Source organism: Eublepharis macularius, chromosome 9 (assembly GCF_028583425.1).
Source record: "Eublepharis macularius isolate TG4126 chromosome 9, MPM_Emac_v1.0, whole genome shotgun sequence".
Taxonomy (NCBI): Eukaryota; Metazoa; Chordata; class Lepidosauria; order Squamata; family Eublepharidae; genus Eublepharis; species Eublepharis macularius.
In genome coordinates this window covers 65,887,783-65,912,631 of record NC_072798.1, presented here as the reverse complement: position 1 = coordinate 65,912,631, position 24,849 = coordinate 65,887,783, and the positions used below count along the sequence as shown (strand labels likewise).

The following is a 24,849-nucleotide window of genomic DNA, read 5'->3' as shown; positions in this document are numbered from 1 at the left end:
GCCCAGATGCAGTTCACCCCTGACAGCTGTCAATAACACTATGGCCGAGCTGGATGCGGAGATCGTGTCGCTCTTGGCCAAGGGTGCTGTGGAAGAATTGCCCTATGAGGACTCTGTAAAGGGTTTCTTCTCTAGGTTCTTCCTGGTCCCTAAGAAGGATGGGGGCTTACGTCCCATTTTAGATCTGAGGGGCCTTAATGCCTTCCTCAAGGTGACCAAATTCAAAATGGTTACGTTGGCGGCTGTGATCGCCTTGCTGAAACAGGGAGATTGGTTTGCGGTTCTTGACTTAAAAGACGCATACTTTCACGTGGGCATACGGAAGGAGCACAGGAAGTACCTGAGCTTTGTTTACCGGCAAAGGGTTTTCCGGTATAAGGTGCTCCCCTTTGGCCTGTCCACTGCCCCGCGAGTGTTCACTAAATGTGTGGCCCCTGTGGTTTCCTTCCTACGGGAAGACGGCTGTACCATCTTTCCGTACCTCGATGACTGGCTCATCGTGGCTGAATTGGAGTCTAGGCTGGTGCAGGACATTGGCTTGGTACTTAGCACTTGCCAACGCCTGGGGCTCCTGGTGAACTTGGAGAAGTCCAAGCTGGTGCCCAACTGCAAGGTGTCCTACATTGGTGCACTGTTAGACTCTGTGGAGGGTAAGGCCCTGCTCCCCTTGGAGAGGGCTCGGTCCCTAAGGGGTCTAGTGTCCATGTTTAAAAGGAACCGATTCCAGTCTGTGCGCTCTATCCAGTGCTTACTAGGGCATATGGCAGCGGCCACCTCTGTGGTGCCTTTCGCTAGGCTGCGTATGCGCCCTCTCCAGAACTGGTTTGTGCGGAGGTACGATGCTCTGTTGCACCCTCCGTCCCTCAAATTCTCTATCCCGAGGGTCATCCTCTCCTCCTTGGACTGGTGGCTGTCTGATGACAACTTGTTTAGAGGGACCCCTTTTGGGTATCAACACCATGACATCACGGTTACCACTGATGCCTCTCTGTTGGGATGGGGGGCTTACTGTGGTGATGTGTCTGTGCAAGATGTCTGGTCTGACAGGGAAAAGACCCTCCATATCAATGTGCTTGAACTAAGGGCCATTCGTTTTGCACTTGTGTCTCTTACAGCACTGCTGAGGAATCGTCAGGTCTTGGTGCAGACGGACAACACGACTGCCATGTACTACGTGAATCAGCAGGGGGGCACAGTGTCCATGGCCCTGTGCCGGGAAGCCACACTCACTTGGCAGTGGGCTATCAAGAACGGCGTGTCGCTCCGTGCTATACACGTGGCTGGGTCAGACAATGCCCGGGCAGATGCCCTCAGCAGGGCCCCTTTACTAGACCACGAGTGGGAACTGAACGGAGAGTGCGTTGGGCCGATCTTCCAGATGTGGGGTCATCCGGTGATAGACGTGTTCGCCACTGCGGCGACCACCAAGGCCCACACGTTCTGTTCCAGGGCAGGGAGCGACCCCCTCTCTATTGGGGATGCCTTCCAGTTTACGTGGACGCAGGGCTTGCACTACATGTTTCCTCCGTTCCCCTTGATTCCCAGGGTCCTGTGCAAGATAGAGGAGGACGGGACGGACTGCATCCTAGTGGCCCCCTTCTGGCCACGGCAGGTTTGGTTCCCGAAGCTCCTGCGGATGTCCCAACGGACATATGTGAGTCTGCCCCCTCGGCAAGACCTTCTCTTAAACGGGAGCCTAGTCCACCATGATCCCAGGAAGCTGCACCTAACGGCTTGGCGGATCGTTCCTCCCCGATAGGCTTTACTGACGAGGTACAGAGGGTCCTCCTGAATGCTCGTCGGCCATCCACTAGGCGCGCTTATGCGGCCAAGTGGCGCAGGTTTGAGCTCTGGGCACTTGCCAGAGGAGTGGTGCCTGACAGCAGTCCCTTGGGGGTTGTATTCGAGTATTTGTGCCACTTGCGTGGCCTGGGCTTGAAGGTGTCCTCCCTCAAGGTACACTTGGCAGCGATATCAGCTGCTCACGCCCGAGTTGAGGGTGCTACGGTGTTTTCTCACCCACAATCCCGCCAGTTTCTTAAGGGCATGTACAATCTTTACCCACCTGTGTCGGCGCCAGTGCCTCAGTGGTCGCTGTCCTTGGTGCTCTCACGTCTCATGTTGCCTCCATTTGAACCTATGGCTACATGCCCCTTGGATATGCTATCCTACAAGGTAGCATTCTTGGTGGCCGTCACATCGGCCAGAAGGGTCAGTGAGCTGTCTGCACTGCGGTCTGACCCTCCCTTTCTTGTGTTTCATCCCAACAAGGTGGTCCTGCGTCCCTGCCTCGGGTTCCTGCCCAAGGTGGTGTCCGCCTTCCACCTCTCGCAGGATATCTCACTGCCTGCATTCTTTCCTCAACCTTCCTCTAAGGGGGAAAAGGCCCTTCATTCCCTAGACTTGAAGAGGGCCCTAGCCTATTACCTGGATAGGACGAAGGGATTCCGCTCCTGTCCTCACCTGTTTGTATGTTTTGGGGCCAAGGACAAGGGTAACAGGGCTTCCTCACAGACCCTGTCTAGGTGGATTGTGACGGCCATTAGCAAGGCCTATTCCCTGGCAGGGGTGGCTTGCCCGCTTCATGTCAGAGCCCACTCCACGCGGTCCCAAGCATCCTCTTCGGCACTCCTCAGGGGGGTGCCCCTGGTTAACATTTGTAAAACCGCCACATGGTCCTCTGCAGACACCTTTGTCAGGCATTACGCCGTTGATGTCAATGCGGAGCAGGATGTATCTGTGGCCAAGGCTGTCTTACACTCCCTTTTTTCCTGAGGGAGTTTTGGAATGACTTTCTTGGCGTACCTGCTGGGTACCCTTGAGTGAAAGTGTGTATATATGTACCTGGGGGTGTGTATATATGTAAATATTGAGTATTTATGTGTCCTTACACAGTTTTTTACATAGATGTATATATGCATATCTATTTATTGTTGTTCTTGTTTGTTCAATAAAATTGTGTTGGACTTCACCCCCGCCTTCCTTATTGTGTGAAGCTTGGTACACTCCCATGTGTGGAGGCACAGAAGAACGAAGATGAAAACAGGGTTAACATACCTGTAACTTATGTTCATCGAGTTCTTCTGTGCTGACACACAACCCTCCCTCCTACCCCGCTGTGAACTCCAATGCACACTACTGTGATGGCTGTAACAGAAATTGGTGTTTTTAAGGTGTTATGGCTGGAGTGTGTTGGTCAAGCGGCGGCAAGGGAGAACTGAGGGAAGGGGCCGTTGGTCGCTGGAGGATCACGTGACCGTTTGGGCGGGAAGACGGTCGCTGAGGCGCGCGACAAACGGCCCCTTCGGAGCCATGGAAGCTCTAGAAAATTCTCCGGTGGCTGGCCTGCGCCTGCGCAGTCCCCATGTGTGTCAGCACAGAAGAACTCGATGAACATAAGTTACAGGTATGTTAACCCTGTTTTACTCTTTCCATCCAAAGAACATGGGTTTCTAAAGCCTAATGCTGCATGTTTTCTACTCAGGGATGATACATTCTCAGATACACTGAGCCAGAAGGGAGATAGTGAAGCCAGCAGCGGGCCAGTCACAGAGGACAAGTCTTCATCTAAAGATATGAATTCGCCAACTGATCGTCATTCTGATATCTACTTAGGAAGGTACATTTATTCATTTAGTTGCTTTATTATATCCACCTTTCTGGCTGAGACTCAAGGCAGATTTAAAAACAATTTAACCGAGTCATAAGAGACTAGCATTGACATCATCACTGCATGCCAACTGAGAGTTTATCACATGTTTTCTTAGTAGTCCCTTCAGCAATCATGTACAAGAGTTTATTTTTGCTGTATAGGGTTTTGAATGACTTGCCTAAGGCCAGTGAGAGATTTCAAGGTTAAGGCAATATGACCTAATGATTTCACAGCTCACATTCTCTTACTGCTGCAAATTGTTTGATCATGTAATGGCAGGAATTCTTTATATAGAGATCAGTTTCACTTGTGATTTTCCTCTGTTTCCATGCAGGCAACGCAAGAAATTTGAAATCCCACTTCCTGGGAGACGTCCTGGTAGGACCAGCGATGGCCACTGTCCAGTTCATCCTCCACACAGCCTTGCTAATTCATCACTGGAGTTAGGTTCCGCCAGTCCAGCAAGCCACAGCACATCTCGGGCTGTCCTTCAAAACCGCAGCCTTAATACAGACAGCCCAGAAAGGAGGCGTAGGCCTGGCCATGGCAGCCTGACCAATATTAGTAGGCATGAGTCACTGAAGAAAATTGATAGCCCTCCAATTAGGAGATCAACGTCATCCGGCCAATATCCAGTTTTCAATGACCACAAACCACTGGACCCAGAGTCAATTGCTCAGGTGGGCCTTGTTTGTTAATACAGATGCTCTTGCATTTTCTGTGAAGGAGATGCTAGTGTGAGTTTTTGTGACCCAGTATATCATAGCCAGCCCTTAAAAAGGCTGCCACCTTTGTTTAGGACCCTTTTATGCTGTTACTGTTTCTTCTTACATTCTTTCTTACTTTCCAAATTACTCATCTGTGTCCAAATTGAATAGTGATGATACCTTGCCACACTAAAAGGGAATTTTCTGTTATGATTATCTCTGCCATGGTTCAAATGAAATGCCAAGCCAGGCACTAGATGATAAGCAATATGGTCATATGCATCCTTCCCTTCATGAGGTTGGAGTGAATTAATATCTTTCACTTTAGCATTAATCATATTTTGACATTATGACTGAATCAGAAAACTCTGTTTTGTTTGCTTTAAATATCTTAAACTGCCTTTCCCCACTATGTGTGCCCTGCAAAGTAAGATAGCAAACTATGGTCAAAGTGAAGTTTTTTGTTTGTTTCATATGGCATTTCCTTAGTCATCCCTCTTTCATGCTCTGTTTCAATTGTTGCTTTTATGCTTTTGTATGTGCATTATTTTAGCTTTGAATTTAATTGTTATAATGAAGTGTTTTTGTTTCATTTTAATGGTTTTGAAGATACGTTTTTATTGTTTTAATTTGCTTTCTACCCTGATAACCCTGATGAGGGCAGAGAGGAGGGTATAAATTTTTTATCTAAATTAAATGGATAAATAAACCAGAGTTTGCAATCCTGGTATGAGGAAGGGGAAGATTAGTTTGCCAATTCAGGTGTAATGGCTATAGCTTGTGATATACAAAAAGTATATCTACTCCAACCACGCAAAGCAAGGGAAGTACATGAGACCAGGCCTTAGTGACATTGTTAGTGTACATGTCCTCTATGTCTTTGCATGATGACTGGATAGGAGACAGAGGAAGGAGATGGAAGATACCACTGAAACCCTTGTTTATCCTCCTATTTTATCTGGGCTTGATTTTTCTAATGCCATTTTGTTGATTTTCTTTGATCCTATCTAAAAGCACTTGTATCTGTCTTTCTCTGTTCAGCTTGGTTGTAAATATGATAGTGTTTCTCCTTTACTTTTATTGTTGCACTGGCTTCCTTTTCCAATATCATACTCATTTTTAAAATGTACATCTTGCTTTTAAATAACTATACGTTTATCTGTCTTTCAAAAATCTGTCCTTATAATCCTTTGGTATCAGTCATTTAGTTAGATCAAAACTTACACCTGCTGTCTCACACCTCCACTTCCTTTGGGAACTTATTGCCCCTTGCTATTTATAAGATCCAGTTCCTCCCTCTCTTTTAAAGGTTCCTCACATGCACACATGGAACACATAAATCAAACTGGCCATCAAGGCCAGGCCTGTTTCCTCTGATAGCAGCAGATCTCCAGGATCTTAGATAGAGGCCCTACTACCTGATCCTTTTTACTGGATGCGCCAGGGATTGAGCCTTGGACCTTCTGAATGCCAAGCAGCTGCTTTCCCACTGGGCTACCATCTCTCCTGAAGTTGGTTTTAAGACTAGCCTGTTTCCACATTCTTTTCCCAATTATTCCTCTTTTTAAATTCAGTGCTACCTTTCCTCTATTGTCTGTCTTTAGCTCCCTCCCCTTTTTATTTGCATATGTGGTTTTTTTAGATTGTAAACCTGTGTGAACAGAGTTCTATTTTTGTTCGTTTTACTTATAGCCCACCTTTTGACTTTGTAAATTTCCTAAGCAGCCAGTAACAATCAGCAAAAACAATACAATGACATAAATAAAAAGTTTAAACAAAAGATGAAACAAGTACAGCACACAATTAATAAAAATGCAGAAAAGAACAGAATCCACAAAAGAATATAATCAGAAATCAAAGTATATTCTGAAAAGCACCACCTTTGCCTCTGAAATGTCAGCAGAAGAAAGAGTAAGGTAACCTTTCCTCAGAACCATTCCAGAGCCTTGGTACTTCTACTGAGAAGGCTCTCCCTTATCATAATTCCAGCACTAGAGATATATGCCTCTTACAAATAACATAACCCTTGTTAATATATTTTTTTAAAAGTCTCCTAGGATATCTAATAAAATAATATTGTGTGTAAGTCGACCCTCAGATAACAGCACTTGACCTTTTGTGTGGACAGAGGTTGTACCATCAGCATCATAAAAATACAGTCCTCATTAAAGAACCTGCAAGAATATTTTTTCCTTTCAAACTATACATTCTCTGGTTAGTAGATTATTTGTAGGTATCTATTCTGAAGCTGTTTTGTAAGAGAGTGTAGCCTCCTTTGCTTTGAAGTATGATGTAGCTTAATAATTATTTACTGAGACAGAACTTATGTCCTCTTCAGAATATCCATATCGCAATCAAATATTGTAATCAGGGTTGCACTTGCAGTTCCTTCTTTGTATAGAACTCAGATGCTTGGCCTTAATGAAATTCTCCTGTTGCTGAGTATATTGCATTTTCTCAGCAAATTGCAAGCTGGACAAAGTGGGATTTGTCTCCCAATTGGGCCTCTGTGGTTATTGTGAATGCTGTGGGAAATGTATCATGCTGTGAGAGCAAGTATCATGGCTCCTACAGGACAGTACCAGTGACATAACTGCTGCTGAGCTCTCTCTCTCTGCCCTGTCCGTATGCCTGTGTGCATGTGCACACATCTCCTTGTGGATTCGTTAACATAGCTCGAAAGCATTTAAGAAGTGCTAGTTTTCCTAAAAGTTTGAAATGTGCATCTGTCCCTGCCCCCACACTGCACTAGCCCACCATTTCTGGAACCTTTGCTTGGTATTTAAAATGTGTGCTTCCTTTATCATTTATTAAATAAATTGTCCCTTACAACAGGGCTGCAGTTGCAGCAAGACTACTTACTCCATCTATTATGCTTAAACACAGAATATTCCAGCTACAGGTGCCGGACTGTGCTAGCAATAAAGTATAGCATTCATATGGAAACGTGTTTTTTTTTTAATTCTCTCCAAAGGCCCTTGAACTAAAGCATAGGAATTGTGCTTCAAGCAAGCAGGAAACACCTGGTATTGTTCTTGTTTAATCTATTTGTATCTCATTATGATCAAGTGGCTACACACTTAGTGTTCTTTCTGTTTTGGCAAAACTAGTTTTGAAATAACAAGCACATCTCCTGATGCCCCTGCTTGTTTGCTCCCTTCTCTCCCTTTCTGCTCTCTGTTTGGAGCCACTCCCTATTCCTATAAAGTTGCTATAACGCCAGCTTCCTCCCGTTTTTTCCAAGCTGCTTCATCAACACAGCCTTTCCTCAACCTGAAGAGCTTTTCTTGTTTGCAGCATCTGTGACCTGTTTACCTTGTGCTCTCTTCTGTGCTCCTTTTTATTCAACCTTTGTCCTTGGCTTTCAGCTTTTTGTAATTCTTATTGTAAAGTTTTAGGGATGAAGCATATATTAGTATCTGTCACAGTTCAAACCGGTACAACTGTTTAAAAAAAACCCCAGAAGCAGTCCTTAGTATGGAGCCTCTTGCAAACTCTTTGAGCTGCAAGCTTGAACTGGTTTAGTGGGTAATGGGGGGCAGTGTTATAAGGTGATGACTAAGGGCACGACTTTTTAGGGTTTTTTGAGGCTATATTTTTTGTTCTGATGTGTTATGATAAAAGGGTATGAAAAAGAAAATATTGAACATGGCATTTATTCTAACAATGACCAGTAACTGTTTAATAAAATTCCATCAGGGGCTGCTTCCACATGGATGTGGAGCCACAGGCTCTCAAACTACAGTAGAGTTTTTTGGAGCATCCAGGAAATGACCTCCTCCTCCCATTCCCCTTCCATTGTTTGCCGTCTTTGTGTTTCCAGAACCTGCTTTGATTCAATGTTTCTGGAAATACCATATTCGGAGCATATTAGCCACGTGTGGGTGGGAAGATGTGGATTTCTGAACCCCCCCCCCACACATCTGGTACCATTTTCCCTCTCCATTCCCTTATACGCAGCTCTTTCCCTCCCCACCCCTGCCCCACAGCCACTGGCAAGTTTGTTGGCAGCTTTTTAAAAAAACAGCAGTTAAATATAATAAATTGCTATATTATAGTGACACACTCATTACCCCTTTTTTCAAAGCAAGCAAAACCCCTTTGATCACACAGAAGGGAAGTGGAATGATGGGCCCAAGGGAAGGGGGATGCAAAACCCAAGAATCACTCGGTGTGGATGCTCCGTTGCCCTTGCAAATGCCTCTGAAACCACAACCATCCCTGTATAGAAGCAGCCAGAATTTCAAGATTTGAGATTTCAGTAATCTCTACATGTGCTTACATGTAATTAACCAATTACAAGGCATAAAATTAATCAATTAAACTCTTTAATCAAACAGCCATATCAATTATATCACTTGCAATTGCATTTAAGTTATTTCTTTTTAGTAAGACACTGCCTGTCACAGCTGCTTTATCTCTGCCACACTGAGGCTGTTTCCACTGACTCGTGCTTTAGTCAGAGGCCCCAAACTGCTCAGAGTTATCTGTGGCTAAGTCCTATTGAAAGCAACTGGACGTAATTTAGTCATAACTAACTCATGTCATTGGTTTTACTAGCACGTAGACATCATTAACTTACTGCTGATCACATTTGGTCTGTTATATAGATACACTTATACACACATTTCCTCAGTACTTTCTTTGGTGTACATTATTAAATTCCAGCAATTTCTTTTCCCTCTGAACAGGATATTGAAGAAACAATGAACACAGCTTTGAATGAACTCCGGGAACTGGAGCGTCAGAGTTCTGCAAAGCATGCCCCAGATGTAGTACTGGATACATTGGAGCAAATGAAAAATTCTCCTTCTAGCACCACCTCAACAGAATCATTAAGTCCAATTCACAATGTCATGATAAGAAACACTGAGCCACATATTCGACGTAGCACTAGCTCTTCCAGTGATACCATGAGTACATTCAAGCCCATGGTGGCACCCAGAATGGGAGTTCAGCTGAAACCACCTGCGCTTAGGCCCAAACCCATAGTTCTTCCAAAAACAAACCCAAGCATAGGCCCGTCCTCTCCATCCCAAGGTCCAACAGACAAGTCTTGCACAATGTAAAATTGAAGCAGCTGTGTGATGAGCATGGAGTGAACCACCAAGAAGATGGATTGCTGGTAGCTCTCTGGAGTTCCATAACACCATTGGTTTATGTTTATAATGGGGAAAGTTGTTTGTAATGTAGCATCTCAACATTAACATGGGCATTGAACATGGGTTCAGTTTTTGAACTGGACAGTTCAGTCTGTCATTTTAAAGCAACAGGAACACATACTTTTACTTGAACTTCTACACCTTTTCTAATAAAAGCACCACAGGGCACAGCCAGAATCTCATGTAGTACAATAATTTACTACTGTAGTTTTTAGACTCATTAAGGAACCTTTATGAATGGTTACTTAAATTGGATTCATTAATGGATTTGTTTACTTCTGTGTTACTGGTTCTGACATGAATAAGAAGACTGGCATCTGCAAATTATTGAGTAACCTATATGGAGTGAGTAGGGAGAGTGGAATCGTGGTGATGCTTGCTTTTAAATAGTGGGTAAGCATGGTGGCAGTATTAGGACAGCCTACTGACTGAATAAGAGGAGTGAGTTTGCTTCTAACAGTGGTATAGATGGCAGTTCGTCTAGATCAGTGAAAGCCTGTTGCTAGGACGATGTGGAGTAATTTCTAACTGTTATGTGTAGGCTTGCAGTATTGCAATAAAGCTAGATTTTCAGTCACCAATACATCTCACAGACAATTCACTGCAAAACTTGTTTACAATCTTGAGCCAACTGTTGTGGATATTTATGCAGGTAGAAAGCTGTAGCTGAACCACTATTTTTAACAAAACATTCCTTGGGCTAATTACTGTTCAAACTTAGATTGTGATGCCTTTAGTTTGAAGCTGCTAGATCCTCCTGTGTTGAAGTGTGTTTCTGGACTCTGTTTACTAAAATGAATTGATCTATTTCTAAACTGGAATAACTCCTTCTGTTGAGGCAAGAGGTTGTTCATAGGCCAAGCTGTTGTTTTCTACTTGACAATCTGAATAAAATTTACCAGAATTTCTTTCCTTTTTCCAAAAGATGTCAACACTTTTTTTCATGCATTATGCGTGATTCTCTTCTCCATTTGTGTAATTCATGCATTATGTGGAAATGAAAGCAATCAACTTGCATAGAGCTTCACAATTAGGATCTTCAATGTCATTACAAGTGAACTAACTCTACCGTTGTTTTGCACAAACTACCACTAAGCCATATCGTTTCTGTGAATGTTTTTTCAAGGTCACCTTCAGTCCACAGGAGAATGTATTGTACATTACTAAGCAGCCACTTAATGGATATCATATGAATACTACATTTGGAATGTAAACACTTTGATAAAGGGGGGGAAAGATTGAGCTGATACCTATAGACCCACTCAAAATGAGATACAAATAAGAAATTCTTTTTTCATAGCATGTGTCACATCAGGAACTAACTGTTCTTCTGGCTGAATGTTTTCATTTGTTTCCTTCACATTATGTAAAATCATAAACAGTGGTCTCGTGAACAGAATGATTAGTATGTAACAGTCTAAGAGCATTGAGACCTAATGTCATTGTTTGGGACTGATTTATTCCCATTGCTGTTTAATAGGTAGGTCAGTGGGAGAGATCTGGTACAGCAAAGTCATTTAAGCCAGTGTTGCTGTAGCAGCTAGTTGTTGGGCTAAGACCAGTGAAAGTCAAGAGTTCAAATTCCCACTGTTGACATGAAGCTCATTAAATGATGTTGGATGAGTCGTTAGCTCTCTCACAGGGTTGTTGTAAGGATAAAATTGGGAGTGGGGAGTAAGTTCTGTGGAGAAAAAAGACAGAACAGAAATCTATTATGTTAAAAAATAAATACAAATACAAAATAAATACAGTTTTGTAAGAAGTTCACAACAGGTACATTTTCATTAAAATGTGTATTAGTTTGCCTAGCCATGCTAATTTGTATTACGGAATGGGGGGAAAGCCTTTTTGTAAAAGCTTCCCTGGCTAGTCTCCTGGAGGCAATTCTTATCGGTATCATATGAGCAGGTGAGTGGTGGTTTTACACGCTGGAATTTGAAATGAAATCTATTGGCTGGTATTAATAAGATTCCCTTATTTGGCAACTAAATGAAATTATGCAAATTTACACAGAGACTTTCAGCTACAGTGTACATAGTTGGTTTGTCTGCCACAGAAGATTGAAACATTGGGAAATACTGTGCTCACCAAAGTACAAAGGAACTCTGTCACATTTCTCTTAATTGCACCCTGGAGACTTAACCAAGGCCCATGAGCTTTTGCATAACGGTAAGCATTGTTGAGCATTGCACTGACTTATTTTTCTATATTAGTCCAAACCTATGAACAGTGGAACAAACCACTATGTTGGCTTTTATTCTAGCCTAGTGGTGGGTTTTTTTAACATACTGTGTGGCATAACTGAGTTGGGTGCCCATATCTTGAAATTGCATAGGGAACTTTGTACGTTCAAATAATTGTACCAGCCTCCATATTGCTTATGCTAGAAATTGTTTAGTGAAGAAAATACTAGAAACAGTGAATGCATCCCATTTAGAGCATTCACCAGATTTAAATGTGTGTAGTTTGATGGTTTTATTATAGCAACTTCAAGTATAGTGAATGGATATGTAATGGGAAAGACTGATGCAGCTACAGGCTTGGCAAAGGGGGAAAGTCTGTGCACTTAATTGAATCAGTATTGTCCTTGACTGTCAGTTTGATAGATTGCAGTGCTGGTAGCTTCCTGCTTGTTGACTGTTTACCTAATTGTGTCAATGTACATCTGTAGTATGTACATGTGAAAGTGCCTTTACATTTTTAGAAGAGCTTTAGCCTTGCTCTTGTACTGTTGCATTCCCACTTTGTTTTCTGCTGCTGTCGTAACTGCTGCAATCCCATTGCATTCCTTCCCATTCTCAAAGAACAGGAAAGTTACAATTGCACAGTCCTGGGGGGTGGAGGGTGGGTGGGGCAAACGTACTGTTAAGCTGTTGTGACAATGCACTTTTATGTATAGTACTGTACATTTTGGGCATGTACCATTACAGGCTTCAATATACATTCAGATTTGTTTCTCATAGTGTAACTTTATAATAAAGAAGGATAGCTCTGTTCGTGTCTTGTTTTGTATGTGCATTATTCCAAAGGCTTTTTTTCCTGTTCAGTAAATAAGATCCACTTCATATTGATTTATGCTCTAGTCCTTCCCTTTCCCCACACTCTTCTCTGTTGAGAAGCCTTTCATAAGTAGTTTTGTGATGTCTTTTCCCCCCCAAGTATGTGGGCTGAGCAGGTAGCAAGCAAGCAGGCATAAAGGAGTGTAGTGCTATTCCTAAAACAGTCCTAAGTGCTCCTGAACTACTGGTGGTGGAAAACGCCCTCAGAAAAGTAGATATGGTTTGTCTTTCTCCAACCAAACCCAGACTAAACTCATTTCAAAGCCATTTGTGCAAGTGGCTGTAATACATTCCAGAAGCATGAAACTGCAAGTCAAAGCCCATTAATCAGGATCCTGTTGTTCATTACTGACTGTGAAGTTGTACCAAATCTTATACATCACAAGTAATTCTCCTGCCATGTCTATGCAGCTTGCCAGATCCAAGTTGAGAAATTCCTGGAGATCTGGGGAGAGGTGAAAGCTGGAGAAACCTGGAGAAAGTGGGGTTTGGGGAGGGAAAGAACCCTGGCATGGCATAATTCCATACAGTCCACCCCCTAAAGTAGCCATTTTCTCCAGGTGAACTGATCTCTGTGGCCTGGAGACCAATTGTAAATCCGGGAGATCTCCAGCCACTACCTGGAGACTGGCAACCCTAAGCTCAGGTTGGTACTGCGTAGTTAGCTGGTGATTGATACACTTGCATTTGGAACATCATTCATGATACAGTTTGCATGTAGATGCTGTCCCACATAACTAACTACCATGTGTAGGAAACTGAATCCCCCATAATGCCCTATGCCTCTTGCATGCGTGTTTGCTCTGTTTCTACTTGGTTTCTCAGGTTTGTATCTTGCTCAAAGATCCAATTATTTTGCCATAATTATGCCTCTTTTACAAGTCCTCCTCTCACCAAACTTGCTTTTATAGATGCCCTTGGTTGGAATAATGTGTGGAATTGCATGAAAATATACACCAGTCAAAAGAGAACAAGCCAAGCGTTACATTTAGAATTCTCTGAAGGAGTGTCACAGTCAACCTCAGAAGGATGGAAGGCTGAGTCAACCTTGAGCCGGCTACCTGAACCCGGCTTCTGCCAGGATCAAACTCAGGTCGTGAGCAAAGCTTGGGCTGCAGTACTGCAGCTTACCACTCTGCACCACAGGGCTCTTATATACCATTATATATAAAGCTTACAGACACTAGAAAATGTTGGTGTTGAAGGTGGTACTGAAGTTTATTCCATTGCCTACACAATTTCTGATAAACATTCCTCAGAAAGGATGTATTAAGTCAGCAAACAAGTTTTTAATTCACCACTTGGTGATCACAGGGGCTGTGGAAGAAGGGGGGCCTTTTAGGAGAGAAGCACTAGGCAGGAGGAGGAGGGTGGTTAGCTATTCCTCTATCATTTGCCCCCTGTACTCATTCCCTGATAGCTGTTTTATCCCTTGCTGGGTTCCAAGATGGGAAACAACCTCAGATGGAAGCAAAACAGCTTTGGAAAAGGGGCTGTTGGGAGAACAGGCCCAGCTGAAAGGAGAAGAATGCACTTTCCCAGTGCTTGCAATTTTCACAATAATGTTTCCCCAACAACCACATGGCTTGGAATCCATTTTTTTGGGATACAAATATGTTGTTTTGGCCTCAGGTCTTTCAAGTATTTTAACAAGGGTGGAACCATGTGTTATAAATATTTACTAGATATCCAAAGTTTCTAAAAAGAAACCTACTCTGGAGTAAAAAACATCATGCAGGAGAAATGTAAGCAAGGACAAAATTATCCGAAAGTGAAAAGAAAATTCATCACATTGTATTTCTTGCAGCTGGGCACTTAGTTCTTTTTGATGTTGATGCCATGTGCATATTCCACATTAGCTGTGTTACCAGAAATAACGTCCTTTGTTTCACAAGTTACAAAACAGTGGAGTTGCGTTTCTGCCCTGCAATTCAGTCTTGCATCTTGATGGCTGGGAGGCAATACATTTCTACCTTTCCTTCCCATCTTATATCTGGTTCATATGTTCTTTTGCACTTTTAACAAGTTGTCTTAGTGTTACAAATATGAAATATTTCTTATTATATTACATATGAAACCAGTGTCAGGCAAATGCCAGGCGAGATATGATTACAGAATACTTCCAGTCTTTGTGGAAGTCAAATAATATTGTGCCTTTGCTTTCTGTGGGAAGTTTTGCCTAAAGGGACTGGAGTCCTACCCTGTGACAAAAGAATGTTAATGCCCTTTTATGGCTGTGGATCTTTCCTCAATGGGAGCTAGTAATCGGGAGATGGTTACCTGATATATGGGATCAGAGTCTGGAGAATGTGACACCTCTCTCTACCCTGCTGAGGAAAGGAGACATGGCGCATGACATTGAGGGAGAGGGAGAGGAAGAAGCAGTAGCAGTTTGAGTCTGAAAGAGACAAGACCACAGCCAAAGGGCGAGTTGTAAGTTGGCTAAAAGAAATACTTTTGTACAATGCGCTCTCTCTCTCTCTCTCTCTCTCTCTCTCTCTCTCTCGTGACAGATCATCTTACAGGAATTCCTCTAGGCTTCCACCTATGCTCTACATCAAATTTTACAAAGAAACAATATCATATTGCCGAATCAAAATATACGTTCAGTAGTACTTTAGAGACCAACAAAAATTTTCAAGGTATAAGCCTTTGTGAGCGAAAGCTTAGTTTGATGCGGAAAGTCTCCAATGCTTTTTCATGCAATATCATATTTTTAGCCTCTTTCTGAACACACATACACACTAAAGGAGTGTTGTGGCACCTTAAGAGACTAGCAGATTTACAGTGAAATCCTGAGCAGAGTTACTCTCAGTGGGCTTAGACTGGAGTAACTCTGCTTAGGGTTGCCCTGCTGGTTTCTGAATTTAGGCTGGTAAAAACTTCAGTAGATCTTTTAGTCTTTAACATGCCCAAAGCCTACTTTTGGGTTTTGAGTATTCTCTTCCAAAGGAAAACAAAAGCACTTCCCCATATATTTGGTGGGGGAGGGGAGGTGTTGATACGAACAGTGGAATCCTAAGAACACTTTCCTATTTAATAGATCTGAGTACAATTCTAAGGAAACCTGCTTAGAGTAGAACTGCTCTCCAAGTTGCTCAGACTGATTTCCCTCACTTTACCTATCACCTTACCCATAAAAAAATAAATCAAGATGGGGAAGATCCCAATATTTCTTGCTGAGAATTGACACTATTAACAGAATCTACAAATTAGAGTAAGAACTGTTTCCAATATACGCTCCCCCCATACAACACTGTGATCACTAAAATCCAAAAAGAAAGGTGCTACCAGCATATTTCAGTAGGATTATAACTTATGTTTTTTGAGGAGGATAAGCTTCAGTCTACAGATAGGATAATCTCTGATTATGTATAAATTCTGAAATTGACCAAAATCATATGTACTAAGGATCTACCTCTAGTTCTTTGTATCTTTTATTAGTGATGGCTCCATGATCTTAACATGACATTGATGTCTATCATATGTTTCTTGGACACTTCAGATCCAATGCCAAGAACCCTGTCTTTTAAGTTTTTAGCATTTCTGCTGCCTATCCTAAATCTTCTATTAATCTTGATGGTTTCTGACCAGGCAAAATTATCAAAGAAACCTCTGTTATACATCAACACCCAAGCCACTGGCATGATCTTTTTATCAGAGAGGTGAATAATTTTTGCAGAAGAGGTTTAGGCAAAAATTAGGTGATTCTGGCATTAAATAAAACTTCAAAAGTTACCAAATCACGGCAGAAGATGAACTAGAGCTTTTGAACATAGGGGTGGGGAGGACTGAATTTTCACAGTATAGTACAAGGAGAAATGACATATTTGGTAACAGAGTGGGCAAAGAGAGTAAAAAAGCAGTCCTGTCTTACCTTTGAGTCTTTCCTTTGTATTGTGCTCCACATTAGACACAACAACTACATATTTAAGGAACGGAGCTTAAACAGGTCTTCTCTGAAGTATGTTTCATTTTATTCAATGAGGCTTACTCCCAGGATTGTGACCTAAATGTCATATCTAGACTACCTAGGGCTGTTCGTGCATTTCTGTGCAATATGATTACATTTAGATACTGCCTGCATTTTGCTGTCTTCAAAGAAATGGATAAAAAAATACTTGAGCACCATGGCAACTAGTACATCCATTACCATAGTAACCAGCTGAATATCATTATCTTCCAGTAAATCCTGGTTGAGTGTTACTCCAGGAAAAATGGTACCCATTGTTAAATGGACAAGACTTCTCTGAAAGTGATCATTTCCTGTTTAGATAGTTCCTTTGCTATAGCAGCTATTTGCCAAGAGTAAAACATCCGAAGCATTAACTACTAATTTATGAAGCTTATGTTCTTCAGTTTGGCCTGTCTTCAGAGCCTAGTATATCAAGCATAACAAAAGCCCACAGTAGCAGAAGTTAAGTCACTGTTTACAGTCCAGTTTAGGAGTTTTGTCTGCAGATTCGTAGATCAGTGGCATATTAAATTACCTGCAATAAGAATGTGGAGAGGTTCTATGGCTGTCCTAGATGGGATGGAAGCTGCTCATGTCACTTTAAATCCTTTGCAGTGTCATCCTAACTAGAGTTACTCCCTTCTAGGTCCACTGACCAACAAGTTGGAAAATGCAGTTAGTTAGTTAAGATCTTCCATACATACCCTGCTTTGACACCAAGAGATGACAATTTCAATCAAAAGATAGAGGGAAAAGATATAATGCCAAACAACGATTTGGGACTTACTGGTTGTTGTGGATTTTCTGGGCTGTATAGCCGTGGGACTTATTGCCATGGGACTTATTGTTCCAAACGTGGGAACGTTTGGAACAATAAGCCGTGGGACTTACTGTTCCAAACATTACAAATAAAATACTACACCCCCCTTTTCAATACCGCAACAAATAAATTTTAGTTAAATTACCACAATCATTTTACGTATTTCTTTTCAAAAGTTTCTTACAAGGCAAGCCCAAAATATGTCTGTAAAAGAAAAAAAAAGCTGTGTGAGTTCCCTTATAACACTAAACAACTCAATTCATGAGATGTACTGCTGATCCAATTTTATAAAAACTCTCTTAGATCAGAGGAGAATTTGATCTAATCCATTTCTACTGTTTATTTGAGCCAGAATAACCCAGATCTTTCTACCATTTCTTAGATTCTACCACCTTTTGCACTGACCAGGAAAGAGGAGAGGTATACATTCCCTCTCCTCATAGCAGCTCCAAAGTGATGTTTTGCCTGTATGGATCCTACAATCACCAGCATAAAGGTGCCTAAAGGAGCATTCCTCCCACTAGTGCCAACAGAAAACTTAATAGGTTGGAACGTTTTTTAAAAAGCTTTAACAATATACTGTATTATTGTATCTGTAAAGTGCCATCAAGTTGCAGTTGACTTACAGCAGCCCCATGTGGTTTTTCATAGCAAAAGACAAACAGAGACAGTTTGCCATTGTATGCATCGGCATAGTAATCCAGGACTTCCTTGGTGGTCTCCCATCCAAATACTAACCAGGGCTAACCCCAGCTAAGCTTCTGAAAGTTAACAAGACCAGGCTAGCCTTGGTCATTTAGGTCAGGACTTACTTAGTTTATTTATGTCATTTATAGTCTGCCTTTCCCGCTGAGACTCAAGGCAGATTACATAGTGTGAGATTAGTACAGCCAATATCAACAACATTTCAATAAACAATGCCATAGAGTTTACAAAGATGTAACATTAGCAAAAAAAATCCAACACAGAGTTGAAGAAATGCAGAAACAAAGCATAAGTAAGCCCTTAGTTTTCTTTAAATAGACAAAAAGGGGATTTGAATATTAAATTACCATATTTTCTGAGAACTGAATTATGATGTTTCTAATCTGAAGATATTTCACTAATAAAGGTTTACAGCTCATTCATACTATTCACACTACATTCAATTGCTAAGCCCAGCTCAGCCCACACACCTATTTCAGAGGCAGTGGTAAGAATGAGAAAAGAGATTGTAATATGGCATTAAAATGAAGGCTCTCAAATACTGTTTAATTAGCAATAAGCATTAATTTGGAGTATAAAATGTAAGGATTGTACTGCATAAACACTAAATTAATAAAAAGGTGATTCAAATGTCCCTTTTACCTATTCAAAAATCCTGATATAGTTCTAATGACTGAAAAATTCTAAGGAAGTTTTTGAAGCTGGTTGAACCCAATGTATAGAAAACCTACAAAAAACATGCCAGTTGGCACTGACCTCATCATGCAAATGAACGTGTGAAGTTGCTATATACTAAATCAGAGCCAGGGCTTTTTTTCAGCGGGAATGCGGTGGAATGGAGTTCCGGAATCTCTTGAAAATGGTCACATGGCTGGTGGCCCCGCCCCCTGATCTCCAGACAGAGGGCAATCTAAACTTCCCTCTGTCTGGAGATCAGGGGGTGGGGCCACCAGCCATGTGACCATTTTCACCAAGGTCAACCTACTGAGTTCCACCACCTCTTTTCCCAGAAAAAAAGCCCTGATCAGAGCATTAGTCTAAGGTAAGAACATATTGCCTACTCTAACAGGGAGCAGCCCTCCAAAGTCTCAGGCAGAGGTTTTTCACATCACCTACTGCCTGCTTCTTTTTCACTGGAAATGCTAGGGATTGTTTCCGGGAGCTTCTGCATACGAAGTACCTCTACTGCTGAGCCACAGAACCACCCTAGTATAAAGAAAGATCCTTCACAGAAAAAAGGAGTGAATAAAATTGCCTTCTCTTTCAAAAATATCACCTCACTCCAGTATGTTCTGTGCTGCTGCAATGAAAAGGTTTTTTCCAACAACACCTCTGTACAAAAAACACAGAAGAGGCGCAATCCTAAACAAGAGTTACACCCTTCTAAGTCAAATGGACTGAAGGAATTACATATGATTTTGTTCCAGTCCTGCATGCAGTTGCATGAAACAAAGCAAGAAGCAGGCTGTGATTCAGGGGTAGAGCATACAGAAGTTTGCAGGTTCAGTCCTCCTCAGGTGGAAGAAACAGCTTTTCTCGGAGGATGTTAATGAGTCACAGCAGATCACAATGAGGTTAATTGTCTCACATACATGCTCCAAAACTATGCAAAGGAATACTAATTCTTCAAAGGACAGGGTAACATAAGACAACAGATATATGATCATATTGGCAACGTACAGTCGATATGGGGGAGCATTATATGCATGGTATATTTCCCAAATGTTACTTGCTGAAGCAGTACTGTGTTTCCAACTATATATACACATCATAACTTGTGACCGTGTTTGCTGGGGGGATTGCCACTTTCCTTCCACATCACTACCATGCATTTACAACAGCATGCCTTTCCAGAAAACTGAATTTGCAGGCTTTTAGGTTTCTATTTTAGCATCTCCCCCTAGTGGCAATTCTTGGATTGCTCCTATGTTCAGATTCATCTTACTCCTTTGTTTTATGAAACTTTGTAAACTTTGGTCCCCTCTAAAAATACCTGCTTCCTGGAGTTCCTGAATCCAGAAGCAGATAATCTGTTTTACAAGTAAATGTACAGAAGTCCATGCATATATCCATCTATGTATCTCACATAGGCATTAGAAGAGGAATGGAGCATCTCTGATTCCCCTCTTAGAGTAAGGAAAAGTAAGAAATGAACTGTTTCTCAGGTACCTTGTTCCAAAAGTACATGGGAATCATAGAGAAATACACAGTCTCACCACCACTGATCCACTTCCTCTACTCCAGTACTGACACATGAGGATGGAAGCCCAACCTGTCTCAAGATTACGTTGCTCCCTGGAATTTAGGCTTAGAAGAAAACCTGCTCAATGGACTTCCAAAATAATTTTATTAAAACCTAAAAGCAAAACAGATGCTGATGGGGAGGGGTAGATAGATACCAATCAGACAAATGCCGAAGTGAGTGACTGAGCAGCAGACCAGCATCAACAAATGGCTGTAGCATCTACCTTCAGAGGAAGGGGAACAAGAGGATTTTTCAGTTAACAACAGAAAATGTCCTGTTATTCATTTTCAGTGAACAGTTTTTACTCAGAAACAACAGGGCCAAGAAACAAAGTCTTCCATTTATAGATTGGTCTCCCCTTCTAACGTTCCTCTAAGGGTTTTGGTAACACACAGTGACTAAGCGCTTGCCTTCTCAGAAGAAAATGTTGAGTTTGCCTCAAAGACCAGGCTACAGTCCTACAGTTTTCTTTCGCAGATGATCCCAGCAGCAGCCTTGAGGTGGCAGCGGTAGAAACAGAAGTGCCACTGCCTAGCCTAGGCCAAATGTGCAGTGATATATCATTTGGAAAAGAGGCCTCTGCGCTGCATCTCCCTGGTTTCCTAGAGGCCCAGTATCTAAATTTGCTTTTTTTGACAATAACTAGGATCCTCTCTAAAAAGCTGTGGGGCCTACTTGAAGTCTCATTTAAGCTCCCAAACAAGGCAATATTCATTCAACTCCATTCTTTTTGCACTGTCTACATAGCAGCTTTTTGGGCCAACGCTGCTGAGAAAAAGTTATGGAATATATTCACCACTCTGAGGATTGCAGAAATGGCCTCCAAGGCCTTCGGGAAGAAGCCATCAGCCATCGTCCTTCATTGATTGCTAACACATCCTTCTACAGGGAATGCAGTGGATTTTGCTAATGCAGTGTCTGCTTTAGAAGTGCTATCAAGTTGGAGGCTTTCTAGCCAAAGTATAAATTCATCTAGTGTATTTGTAAACCTTCTTAGTTGGATCTGCCCATCCATCCCTGACTAATGTGAGTGGAAAGCTATGCTTAAGTATGTAAACTATTCTAGGATTCACTTGCTCTAAAACCATCATTCTTGAATCTGCACTTCTAACACTTGCATTTATGGGTAGCCATTACTATATTCTTGTGTTTTATCAGATAGTTTGACTGAGGGGAAAGTTAGATATGCATTTTCTCCTTCTCTTTTTCTTAGAACTTTCTCTTTCTCCTGAGACGAGGATTCTTACACGGAGTCTAGCATTCAAGGAAGGAAAGCTCGGCCTTATTCAGCCTAACCAAAGGGCCTTCTTAGCCGTTGGTCTGTTCCAAATGGACCTAAATGGAGATTGATGGGGAACTGTCAATTTGTTCTTATTGTACTTCCTATCATTTAACCATTTTTAAAATTCATTAGAGGACCAGTCCTCCGCTTATCTATGATAAGCTTTGGTGAGAAACCTTGTCAAAAGCCTTTTGAAAGTCCAAGTATATCTCCTAGATCTCCTTTATCCATATGCTTCTTAACCTGCTCAAAGAACTTGAAGGCAGGACTTCCGTTTGTAGAATCTGCGGTGATTTGCCCTCAGCAGGCTTTGTTCTTCGATATGCTTTATAATCCTATCTGGCGTAACAGTGTCTACTCAGGTGCCTCCTGTTTCAGTAAAAGCAATATATTAGGTTCCCAGCTTCCCACAATTCCATTTTTTTAAAATATGAAGAAATTAGATGTCACTAGTTAGAACTGATTGCCACTAGTTAGAACAGAATCTGCCTAAATTCCCCTTCTTGTATCCTTTTCTTATAAGTCCACTTAGTTCTTTCACTGTGAGGCTGGTATAGCTGATCTGATTTCTGAGAGCTGGTTCTTTGTAAGAGTATCTGAATATCATCTTCTTGTTCTCGCTGCCTGTAGCCAATCTGTATGCAGCCTGCACATCTCTATAGAAGAAAGAGAGATGAAAATGGAGGCTGCCAAGGACCTAAAATGGCAGACTAATTCCATACTTAGCGTACTTTCTTAGATGGGTTTAGTTTGGTGGGGGGAGACACTGAAGTTCAGGTCTGTTTCTAGGTGTCATGAGTATGAAAACCAAATGGTCTTAAAATTAGCATACTTCTGAAGCCTGAACTCCCTCTGGAATGCCAGGATAGATTAGCCTAGCTTCAAAGTGGAAGATGATAAGAAATAAAGTACATTGGCAGGGGGGATACTAACACCCTCAGTTTGCTTTGCTCTTAAAAAGCAATCAGAATTCAGAACAATTATCATTCATATACTATGACAAAATAAATCTGAATTCTACATCCTGCATAAATTATGTAAATGAATCCAATATGAGCACAGAATTTCCAGAGCACAGAATTCGCAGAGTACCTGACCGGGATATGACCTGGGAATAATGTATCATATTGTACCATATTAGACTGTGCAAACCAATTATACTGCCCATCTATTGCCTGCATGCCTTTCTTATGCTCAACCTAGCTTCTTTTCAATGAAAACTTGAAATGGCCCTGGGAAGACTTACATATACTGATAAACTAGATGTGTATTGATGGGCTGAATATAAGTTTCCTTGATGGGGTAAATTGCAGCTTCCTGCTGCTGTTCCAGTGAAAGGGGGAACCTAAGTCCCCTTTCTCCATCAGTCCTGTTCCAAATTAGGCAGGCTTGTGTGTGAGAATCCTCAACAAAGATACCTCTATTTTACCTGGGGAGGGGGAGTCACAGGGCAGACCTGTATAACATGTGCCTAACTGCAGAGTAGATCATATGGTCAGATGATTTAAAAAAAATTCTTCCTTTCTACTTCCCATGAGTTGCTCAAATTTAATATAACCTTTTTTACCCGTGAATGGTGCAATGCTGCACTAGCACTAAGTATGGTTTCAAAAATTTAGTGCCATTAAATGTTTTATGAACCAGGGCTGGGCAACAGCAGGAGAGCAGCACGTGGCTGTACTTTCATAGTGGGTATTCAGGACCAAATAGGGTCTGTCAAAATGACAGTCCACTAGAGTTGTTTCAGAAAATGCCAGCAAAAAATACCTCGTGCCAAGGCCAAGGATTTATAAACAAAGGATTAAATAACAATGCTTTGAAATACTATTTTAAAGACAAAACTGTGGATTGTCTTTTATTAGCTCAAGCAATATGGTAGTTTAAATTCGTATGCGATTCACAACATTCCACATGTTCTGGTAAAATCCCCTGTTGACAAACAATAGCTTATTGCTTTTTAAACCTATCCATGCTTTTCAGAGCCTCACATACTCCCATCATGCACCATTTCCACAGAACATCCAGAAAGATGTCAATCCAGGTCATCTATTGAACGTAACATCTGCTAATTGCGCTTGCTATTATTTTACTCCATTCTCCCTCACCCCACTGGACCTCTGTGCCAACAAAGTAATGTTCCATATTCAGGCTGGGATCTTTAGTGCCAGGATACATCTGCTTTCTTATGGGTTTTGCATTTCTCAAATCAGGTTTCTTTATAAGTGACTGAGCCATTTAGTGGGTGGGAAGGAAGCTGAGAGGAGCCATAGCTGCTGATGAAGGAATAATCAACGCTTTATCTGGAAAATTAGTTATAAGCAGGTAGCAATAGAATCCTCTCATGTAAACAGGGTATACTGGTATTGCAACTAGATGTGAAGTTCATTGTTCAGTTAGCTTTGTTGTTTTTTAATCTTTATTTTTAGGAAACTTCCTTTTTTAATTTATGAATCATTAACAAGACATCTTTGAATTACAAGTATAAAATAACAGCATTGACTTTCTCCAACTTCAATTATTTTTACAAAGAATGACAGATACTCACTCCCCACTTTCCCAAGAGACAGCATTACAAAAGTCTATCATGTTTGATTAGTGTATTATGGTCATTGGACTGGATCTGAATAACCTGAACTAAAGGCTAGAACTGGAACACCACTAAAAAAGCGACTGCCACTAGGTCAGACTTTAAAAAGCCTCAAGTTACTTTTGTTAATTAATTGAAAAATATATGAGTAGATCCTATTGCACACAAATAGACACTTTTATCAGGGGCTGCAACCCCACTAACAGATCCCTAAAAAGATCTGCTGCACTCTAAGATGCTTCTCCTTCAACCAGTTTCACGCTCCATAAAACTTTCTCTGTCTCTTTGATCCTGTCTCAATTTGACATTGTCTCCTAAATGTTTTTTCTGCTGCCTTTCATTTCCCCAATTTGCATTACAGGTTTTTCAATTAGTATGGTTCCTTGTAAAGACATTGGTTGCCATTGCTGTATCTTTTCCAGGTGTACAATATTTTTTGAGATGAGCTGACAAGAACAGTACACAGTACTCCAACTGCAGTTGCATAATAGATCTATACAAAGACATTATGATATGATATGTTTTATTTCCAGCCCCTTTCTTAATCATTCCTAGCAGAGTTTCCCTTGTACACTAAGCTATCCATTATGACACCAGGATCTCTCTTCTGGTTGGTAACTACCATCCTCTGAAGTATGTCTGTAAAATTAGGATGTGCATTACTTTATACTTACA

General features: G+C 41.5%; 1 protein-coding gene across 1 annotated transcript in view; it reads left to right on the top strand.

Moving 5' to 3' along the window:
* Positions 1-10,429, top strand: part of SRGAP1 (SLIT-ROBO Rho GTPase activating protein 1) — a 67,369-nt gene extending 56,940 nt beyond the window's left edge. The window contains exons 19-21 of the mRNA XM_054987887.1: positions 3,485-3,619; positions 3,987-4,332; positions 9,051-10,429. Of these exons, the coding sequence (XP_054843862.1) occupies positions 3,485-3,619; positions 3,987-4,332; positions 9,051-9,428 (859 nt within the window). The 3' untranslated portion in view covers positions 9,429-10,429. The remainder of the gene's footprint in view (positions 1-3,484; positions 3,620-3,986; positions 4,333-9,050) is intronic.
* Positions 10,430-24,849: the final 14,420 nt, after the last annotated feature.